The sequence below is a fragment of the Eptesicus fuscus genome, chromosome 20 (genome assembly GCF_027574615.1).
Source record: "Eptesicus fuscus isolate TK198812 chromosome 20, DD_ASM_mEF_20220401, whole genome shotgun sequence".
NCBI classification, from domain to species: domain Eukaryota; kingdom Metazoa; phylum Chordata; class Mammalia; order Chiroptera; family Vespertilionidae; genus Eptesicus; species Eptesicus fuscus.
The window spans coordinates 28,053,208-28,063,422 of NC_072492.1; the positions used below are offsets into that span (position 1 = coordinate 28,053,208).

Here is a 10,215-nt window from a genome sequence, read left to right on the forward strand (position 1 = left end):
TAATCATTGCTTGTGGATCTCAGACCCAGAACTATAAGGAAAATGAACAATTTGCAATTGGACAAGGTCATCATTTAAGGAAAAAATTTTACTCCGGAAAGTCTTAACTTCTGTAATGACCTAGTCCGATTCTGTTTTGTTAGCAAACATATACTGCATCCACATTTGGAGGTAAAATTAGCTTTTTATCTAAGTTATCTTTGGAAAACAAAGCATCAGTTTTTTAATATGCAGTGTTTTAATTTTGGAGTCATGAACACTACAAAAGTGTCAAGTCTTTAAAGGTACTGCCTCCTGCAGGTGCTTAATGTATTTGCCAAAAAGAGAGATCAGCCTCTGTTCAATAAACCACCGGTGTGCAGCCCCATTTTTTATTTCCTCTACACATCTTTCACTTAGATTTAAAATTTCTTTCTTTTTTGTTTTCTAATTTCCATTGTTTCACAAGAGTTTTTCATGAATATTCTATATAAGTCAGTTCCTGGCTGGAGAAGACAAATATGTAATAATCTCTGTATCTTTATATGTGATGACAGTTTCTAAAACGTTCTTGAGTGGCATTAATTTGATCAAGTGTATGATTAATTATGGCTCCAAATTCTGGGGAAATGTAAACTTAAAGTAATTGGATATTCTAAGTCCAGGTTTTTAATTTTTTGGTGGTTTTTTTTTTGTTGTTGGTGTGTTTCGTTGTTGTTTGTTTTTTCACTTTTTTGGGTGGGGAGGATCTCAGGTGCAGAAAGTTGAGTGGATCAGTCACCTTAGTTAATAGTATTTTAACATCACTCGTCCATGAACACAGATGTTAAAAATAAATATGGCCTGAATTGTGATAGAAATTTGGTTGTAGTAACATCTGCATTTTGAAACTCTAGAGGATATGTAGGAGAGAAAGTGGTTAAAATGCTCCTTACCTTGAATAATGTATGGAAAGTGTTACATATATTGGAAACTTTCTGAGAAGCTGTATGCTCAATGAAGAAACAACACTATGGTTTTTAGAGAGTAGTGGTGAGGGCTGAGCTTATTTTGTGAGGAAGCTAACATTATGGTAGCCTAAATATATTTTAAGGGAAAATAATTTTAATAAAGAAAATTCATGAAGTGTAATTTATAGTATTTCTTAGATACTTGTCCCTGTTCTAAGAAACAATGCAAAAAGCAATGGCATTTTCCAACTTTATTAATATTAGCCTACTTTTTATTGGTATCCTGAATGGGCTACTGTAGAATAAATGGTATATTTGTATAAAGGGCAAATTTTACCCCAGAGGTGAGAAGTATAATTTCTTTTAAAGTCAAATACTACATAAAAGGAGTTGAAAGATCTTGAATAGTCTGTATCCTTCTAGGATATCATTTGTAACTTTGTCAGTTTTCCCCCTGCTCTTTTATAAGTTCCTTTAAAGGCTTTCTCATCTTTTCATTGTCCACTGTTTCTAGCACATAGAAAAACATTCTGTAAATATTTTCAGATTCAAGCTATAGAAGGCAAAGAAGAGGCAGTATTTCACCTGGGCCTCATTTGGAGGAAGCGGTCAAGAGATTGTCATAAAGGTGGGGATGCCTAGTGAACACTAGGGAACAGTAGGTAGGCCAGATGTGGCACTGAGTGGGGAAGATAAAGCTGAAAAAAAATGCCAAACTTGGAGCAGTCCTTGCGTATAAGCAAAGGAAATTCAATTTAAGGGGGAATCATTGCATAGCTTTAACCTTAGGAGTGGTTCTTAAATGGTCCTTTAGGAAGATGCGCCTCGGCTGTGCTTTATGAGCTACTGGAGGTGGAGGTGGAGGTGGAGGTGGAGGTGGGGAGAGCCATTAAGTCTCATAGGATTCCAGGCCTGAGAAGTAAAGGCTGATTTGGATTAGTAACAAAGATAACTGAAAAGGAAGAATGAATGAAGTAGGCAAGAAGAATGAATGTGACAAATAGAGTTCACAGTTCTGCTTTCACACTAGCACATCAGTAATAAATAGTGATTTTACCTTTGAAATAAAATTGTTGGTCATCTTGATGCCCAGTGTTTGCCAAACTTTTCTGCCTTATCAATGTCTTACCTGCTTGTCTAACCAGTCTGGAAGCATGCTGATGGTAGTAGTCTAAACATTTCAGAGTCATACAAATGATACATAGCAACATTGAGTTGCTAAGTAATTACTGAAGTAAGTCATGTTTATCAGTAATGCTTCTAATTTAGTTTTTATTTGTTTATGTTTTTGAAGTAATCTTTCTACATCTACCCATCTATTCTTGTCTAATTGGGACCTTGGGAAACTTGCAGTTCTCTGTCCTCATTTGACAGAGGAAACAGGACAGGGTGGTGAAGTGGGGGTGGGGGAATTGCATAGAACTTCACAGTCACTTTATGGTAGAGCGGGGTTTCCTGTTTTTATTTAACCACTAAACCATATTGGTAATTGTAATCTTTAAGACTGATTTTGAAAAGTCTCAAAAGGTTGATTATTTAAATATATTGTTCCTATTGTTATTATATAATAGTAAATGTTATATTAACTATTATAAATCTTAGTCTATATGTAACTTTTTAAAAAATTGAGTACTACCAAATTTCAACTTGTAGTTTAAACATTGTATCCAGTTAACACATTACTTAGCTAATATATCTTGTGTGCAGTTCAGAAAAGCTGCTCACTCTCCTTGGGTGCAGGCCTGCTTGTCAGCTGTAGAAATTGCTAGTGGTTCAGATCCTTTGCCAGATAGATGTTCAACTAGAACTTTGTAAACCATCTTAGAATTAAATTTAAAAATATATATATATATATATTCGAGCTAAAAGACTCCAAAGTTTGGTTTTTAGCCTTTTTCCTGGATAGAGGGGTGTTATGCAGTAGAAAAATGCAAGGACTCATAAATTTGGCGTACAATTCCTGGATTTCACTAACTCTGTAAAGACGATCCTGAAATCTCCTTCAGATCCTTGACTCCCAAATTGAAAGCATTTCTCACTCAGTTTTTCTTCCTTAATTTGTCCCGTTTTCTTTTTCTCCAGTCTAAGAAGTCCCTCTTCCGTTTCAAAGCAGATCCCTTTTGCTACCTCGCTAGGTTAATACCATTCCCTCTAAAACCTTGTTTTATAAGTTACTAAGTGTATCTTTTGTACAGTATTCAAAATCTTTCTCCCTGCAGTTTCTTCCTCTTAAAACTGCCCACCAAAGATCACCATTTTCAAAAGCAGTGATCTTTATTTATTAATCCTCATTCTGATAAGCCTTTCTACAGCATTAGACACTAGTAACTTATTTCCTTCTTTCTGAAATGTTGTTCTTCAGTTAAACTCTCAGTTATAACCAACTTCCTTAATTCTCAGTGACCATTCCCTACTCACTTGTCACTGTAAAGATTCTTCAGCATTGTCCTTTGTTGCCTTCTTACTATGTGTGCACATTCCCTTGCTATTTCATCCACAACTACAGCTCAGGTTTTTTTTAACCTTTATTTAAAAGAGCCTAGCTCGACTCTTCTCCTGAGCTTGAGCTACTTTTCTGATTGCCTGCTAGATTGCTCCTCAGGGCCACACTCCTACCACCCTTCTCTCCAAACCTATTCAGTTGGATTGCTGTTTTTAGTAAACAGCATCAGCACCCTTGCAGTTGCTCAGGCTCAGATCTTTGCTTCGTGTTCTGCTCTTTCTACTTATGAAGATCCCAATGTATTTTTGTTCTGTTTTCAGCTTCATGTTTCCAGTAGCAGGTGGAATGAGACCCCCTCAAGGTAAGTGAAAGGTTACGTTTGGAACTTTTATTTTTCACTATTATGTTTCTCAGCTTGGGACTTAAGTGGGTAAAGAAGTTTTGTTTAAACTTATAGTTTAAGCTACTCTTAAAATTTCTCAAAGATTATGTAATTTGGGGAATACTAAGAATCATTCCTCATTTCTCCCAAACTTATTTAAACATTATATTAACAGATTATTATTTAACCTCAGAGATGGAGACTTTCAGAACACGAGTATCAAAGAAATCTCTAAATGACATATTTTTCCTTCTATTTAGTTTTCTGCTAGATGGTTTTAGCTGCATAGGGCAGGGTCTGTGTCTGCCTTGTCTCATTAGCATATCCAGCACCCAGCACCCGCATGCTGATAGAAATAATAGGGTCTCTGTAGATGTTTGTTGAATGAATAAGGGAACCTCTTCAGTTATTTTATCCTACCATATTTTCTCTATATTAATTTAGGCTTATTATAATCATGTACATAAGAGATCACATATTCTGATTTATTTTTACTATTTTTATTTTATTTATTTATTTATTTTTATGCTGAAAGGCAAATGAATCAGTCTGTAGTGAGTTTCTTTCTGGGCCAACAGTTCTTTTGAGACCCAATTTCAATGTCAAACAGTTCCTTATGTGTACATGTCAGCAATGATATTACAGTTCAGGATGGTGGACAAATGGTGGTAATGCAGGTCCGACCCTCTCTGGTTTGGTCCTGGGCAACCTGCAGGGACGCACAGCTGCTGACTGCTAGTATGGCAAGGCGAAGTCAGCGTCTTCCATCTCTGGACTGCCATTTTTAACTATTTTTAGTCTCGGTTTTATTCCTAGCAATTTCTTTATTTTTCCTCCTAGTTTCAGACAAGGGGCCACCAATATCAATTATAAGCTTTTACTTCAAAGAAACAATAGTGAAGGGATATAATCTTGACTCATGCTACTCTGACACTGGGCCACAACATTGAAGGAAGAGTTAGTCTGCCCTTCTCTTTCTGCTCACTTTTCCCATTCCACTGTGCCCTCCTCCTCGCATACACCAAGCTGCTTCTGAAGACCGGCCCTTCTCACATGCCAGTGTTGATTGGTTATGAAAGTCTTGCTAGAGAAACAGACTCCTAGGTCATTGTTAGAGATGAATGATAAAGAGGTGGTCAATGGCTCATACTGACTTTGTCTCCATTTGTAATCAGTGATGGAGGTTGAGTTTCAGGTAAAATTTTCCAAAGGTCATTTGTATTCTTTTCATTGTGCTCACACTTATGCATTATTCAAGCTATCTGTGCTTAGATATGCCCCAGATTATTAAATGGTTTGAGATAGTTTGTTCTTTAAGAAGGCATTATAAATATGTGTTCATTATCATAGCTCATTTTTCATTTTTATAAACTTCTAAGTAAAAACCTATATATGGAGCAAAGGTACAGGACAAGAAGAGATTCCAAAAGGTATCTTGATATTTTTTTCTTCCGAAATTTAGGACTGTTTTAGAGATTTTTTTTCTTTTTACAGAATATGTTAGAATGGACTTGATCATTTTAAGGCTTTAATTTATGCCTGGACTATTTATGAAAGCATATACAAGAAACTGACAATAAGAGTAGCCATAAGATCATGAGTAGGTGAACAGGAGATAAATTAGTCTTATTTTTCATTGTGTATTCCTGTATACCTTTAAATGTTGTACCAAATACCTGAGTTACCCATTCAATAATTAAATAAATTAATTAAATAAAACTTTAGGTCTAAAGGGATAAGAGGAAAAATATCTTACTATGGTTTTATTCAGTCTGTGCATTCTAATTCTCCAAGACATCTTAGGACCTTTGCATTTGGAATTCCTTTGTCTGGAATACTCTTCCCAAATATCCACATAACTTGCTCCCTTACTTTTTTCAAGTCCTTGCTTATATGCCACCCTTTTAGTGAAACCTATTCTGGCTATGAAACAGCAACCATTCCTTTCCCTCACTCTCCCTTTCCCCTTTTACCCTGCTTCATTTATTGTCCTATCTCTTAACACTAGACATGTACTTATATTTTATTATCTATCTCCCCCAATTACAGTGTCCCTTCCAGGAGGGCAAAGATCTGGTTTTGTTCATTGCTGTGTGCTTAGAATGGTGCCTGACATGGAGTTGGCCCTCAAATACTTGAATAAATAATTGAATGAATAAATGAATAGCTTGCCACTAATAAATGTTACCTACAAATGTGGGTGTTCATGCTCCTGAAATTAAACTATGTATAGATAACTTTGAAGGTTCACAGAACACACAAGATAAGCATGGTATGCTTTCCTAGACCTTTAATATTTTTAAATCAAAATTTGATTAAAAGCTCCTTACAGTAGAACCAACATGGATGTAATATGTGATAAAATGCAAAATTAACCCTGGCTGGTTTTCTCAGTAGTTAGAGCATCAGCCTGTGGACCAAAGGGTCCTGGTTTCAATTCCCAGTATGGAGCACTTGGTTGCAGGTTTGATCCCCGGCCCCTGTTGGGGTACATGCAGGAGGCAACCAATCGATGTGACTCTCTCACATGGATGTTTCCCTCTCTCTCCCCTCCTCTCTCCTCCACTCTTTCTCTCTCAAAAGATCAATGAAAAAAATATCCTTGAATGAGGATTAAAAAAAAATATTTTAAAAAATGCAAAATTAGATTGAAATTTGTGTTCAGGGTATGTAGGGATTTTGTTTTATTCACTGTTATATAACTAGAACTGTGTCTAAAATATGGTGGGCATTTAGTATTTATTAAATCCCCAGTGGGAGGTATCTTCATCGGAAAAGTTTGGGAGATACTATACTCTTAAGTCATACTTTCATGATAGTTTTACTGCCATTGCGTTATTTACTTTACATGCTGGTGGCTGTTTTGTGGTAAATGTTATATTAACTATTAATGTCAGGAAAGAGCAGAGGAATGTCATTTCTTCAAGCATATTAGGTATTAAACAGTTTTACAGATGAGTAACTGAGGCATAGAAGTTAAGCAAGTTGCTCAAGATGCCAAAGCTAGCCAGTGACAGTTCTAGTTGGCATCCAAAGTTCATGCTCTTAACCATTGCATTAGTTATATGCTGCTGCATTAAGAATTAACCCAAATCTTTAAAAAATAAACATTTTATTATTTTACACTATTTGTTGGTCAGCTATGTGGGAGTGGTTTTATAGGGTGGTTTTGGTACAAGTCTAAAGTGATTGCAGTAAAGATGTTAGCTAAGGCTGTAGTCATCTAAAGGTTTCATGGGGCTGGAAGATCTGTTTCCAAGATGGCTCACTCACATAGATGGCAAATCTTTGCTGCCCTTTGGCAAGAAGTTTCAGTTCCTTGCCACTTGGATTCTCTGTGGGGCTTGCTTGAATGTTCTCATGATGTAGCAGTGGCTTTCCCTAGAGGAGGTGTTCCAAGAGACCAAGAAGGAAGCTGCAGTGGTTTTTATGAATAAACTTCAGTTAGGTCATACTTTTAATTTTTTAAGTATGAGAAGTATTATCTTCCTTTTACAGGTGAAGTTTTAGAACTTGCCCAAGATCACATAGCTAAGTAAATGGTAGAGTTGGAATTCACCCTTAAGTTTGTCTCACTCTAGAGCCTATACTTTTTCACTTGCCGTGTCACCTCCCAAGTAACCAGTCCTTTAGGTACTTATGGTTTTAAGAAAATAAACTTGAGCCAAAACCGGTTTGGCTCAGTGGATAGAGCGTCGGCCTGCGGACTGAAAGGTCCCAGGTTCGATTCCAGTCAAGGGCATGTACCTTGGTTGCGGGCACATCCCCAGTAGGGGGTGTGCAGGAGACAGCTGATCGATGTTTCTCTCTCATCAATGTTTCTAGCTTTCTATCCCTCTCCCTTCCTCTCTGTAAAAAATCAATAAAATATATTAAAAAAAAAAAAAAGAAAATAAACTTGAGAACACATTGACTTTAATGATAACTTTATGTTTTTTGTTTTTTTCCCCAGCAGGTCTGTTGCCAATGCAGCAACAAGGATTTCCTATGGTCTCTGTCATGCAGCCTAATATGCAAGGCATGATAGGAATGAACTACAACTCTCAAATATCCCAGGGACCTATTGCTATGCAGGTATTTGCCTCTTTAGCTGATTGTTTACAAAATTATTGTTATGTGTCTACATGCTAAGCGCTACATACTAGGACTTTAACGTTATATTTAGAAATAAGTGTAGTCTACATGTTAGGTGGCTTCCTTCAAAATAAAACAAAGTTATGTTCATAAGAGAGAAAAAAATAAAAGATAAATCATTTAAGGAAAATCTGCTGAGTTCTCTATGATTACTAGCTTAGAAGAAATTCAGAATGATACCTTGAAAAACTCAGGAACCTGATGCCATGAAGTAGCATTGTTAGAAGTAGTAGCACTGTTTTCATGGAAGAAACTGTGTCATTGTTTGGAAGACTCAGAGCCTTCTTTATATTAAATTTTCTCATGTAAACCCCATAACTTTTTAAAGAAGTGATATCTCCATTTTTCTGATGAGACCAAAGCTTTGTGAGGATGCTCACAGAATATAGTCAGCCAGAATTTGAACCTAAGTCCTCAATAAGCTTGTACTTAGCCATGTAGTACATCAAATTCTCTCTTAAGATCATTAGGGAGTCAATAGGTTAAAGCAATGGAATGATACAGTCGGATTTGTATTTCAAAAAGATCATTCTGACTGCTGATTGAAGAATGACTGGAGGCAGAAGAGCAAAAATGGATATAAGGAGAAATCTTAAAAGAGTGATTGATGTCCTGAGAGTAGTTGAGATGTTGGCTTTAATTAGGGTGGTAGCAGAGAGATGGAGACATGGATGTTTTTTAGCACAATTTAGGAAATAAAATCAATAGGACTTTCTGAGTGTTTGGATGTTGAGAATAAAGGAGAAGATGGTATCAAACTGATTTATCATTTTCTACATGAACAACTAACTGATGGTGTCATCTTCTATACTAATAAAAGGATAACATGCTAATTAGACTGGATAGACTGGATGTCTTTTGGATGTCCTTCCGGACAAAGCCATGGTGGCAGGGGCTGAGGCAGAGGCTGTTAGGGGCAATCAGGCCGGCAGGGGAGAACAGTTAGGGGCGATCAAGCTGGCAGGGAGCAGTTAGGGGCATCAGGCAGGCAGGCAGAGAGGTTGGGGCGATCAGGCAGGCAGGCAGGCAGGCACTCTCTCATCATTGATGTTTCTCTCTCTCTCTTTCCTCTACCTTCCTCTCTGAAATCAATAAAAATATATTTAAAAAAAACAACAATATGGGCCCAGCTGGTGTGGCTTAGTGGTTGAGTATCAACCTATGAACCAGAAGGTCATAGTTCGATTCCTGATCAGGGTAAAGCCTGGGTTGTGGGTTCGATCCCCAGTAGGGTGCATTCAGGAGGCAACCGACAAATGATTCTCTCTTATCATTGATGTTTCTATCTATCTCCCTCTCTCTTTCTCTCTGAAATCAATAAAAATATATTAAAACAACAACATGGGTTTTGGTGTCAGACAGACTGAAGTTCAGATCCCAGCTTTGCCATTTACCTGTTAAACAGGGATGTAATAATACCTTGTCAGTATCATTGTAGAAAGTATTGAAGGAATTAGATAAAGCACTTATTAGCATGTGCCCTGACCAGGATTCGAACTGTGACCTCCTGGTTCATGGATCCACACTCAACCACTGACCCACACCAGCTTGGCTTACAATTAGAATTTAAGTTGCAATTATTGTCATGTTGCGGTCATTTAAGCAAATAAAACTCTGTTGTATATAAAGATTTAGGAAAATTTCCAGAATCATTCTTTATTCATCTCCATTGGGAAGAAAATAAGAACAAATGGAGCTTTTGTAGGTCTTAAATTCATGTTACTCAGCTTTCAGTAGGTTATGTTGTAGAAACAACAATCCCAAAATCTCAGTGACTTACAAAAACAGGTTTATTTCTCACTCGGTATCCTTTATGGGTTGACTCAGATCCATGTTATCTCTTCATCCTGGGACCTTTACCTAGGACCGGGGTCGGCAAACTGCGGCTCGCGAGCCACATGCGGCTCTTTGGCCCCTTGAGTGTGGCTCTTCCACAAAGTACCATGGCCTGAGCGAGTCTATTTTGAAGAAGTGGCATTAGAAGAAGTTTAAGTTTAAAAAATTTGGCTCTTAAAAGAAATTTCAATCGTTGTACTGTTGATATTTGGCTCTGTTGACTAATGAGTTTGCCAATCACTGACCTAGAACATTCCAGACTCCTGGCATAGGGAAAAGAGAGCCGAACCCTGTAATGTCTTTTAAAGCTTTCTCTCAGAGATAGCACTTTCAATCACTTCTGCTCACCAAAGTGATGTGGTCAGAAGGAGTGCATGCCCACACAATGATGTGTAATCCTTAGAGTAATGGCAGCAAATGACTAGACACAATCTACAATAGACACAATGTCTTTTAACTAAGATTTAGTAAGCTTACTGCTGAATCTTAAT

The 10,215-nt window shown here is 37.1% G+C and overlaps 1 protein-coding gene across 4 annotated transcripts in view; it reads left to right on the top strand.

The window, feature by feature from the left end:
- Positions 1-10,215, top strand: part of SYNRG (synergin gamma) — a 55,563-nt gene that overhangs the window by 784 nt on the left and 44,564 nt on the right. For 3 of the 4 annotated variants that reach the window (XM_028157560.2, XM_054709825.1, XM_054709826.1), the window contains exons 2-3: positions 3,693-3,733; positions 7,707-7,828. In XM_028157560.2, the coding sequence (XP_028013361.2) occupies positions 3,693-3,733; positions 7,707-7,828 (163 nt within the window). The remainder of the gene's footprint in view (positions 1-3,692; positions 3,734-7,706; positions 7,829-10,215) is intronic. The other variant, XM_028157561.2, reaches the window with a different exon arrangement.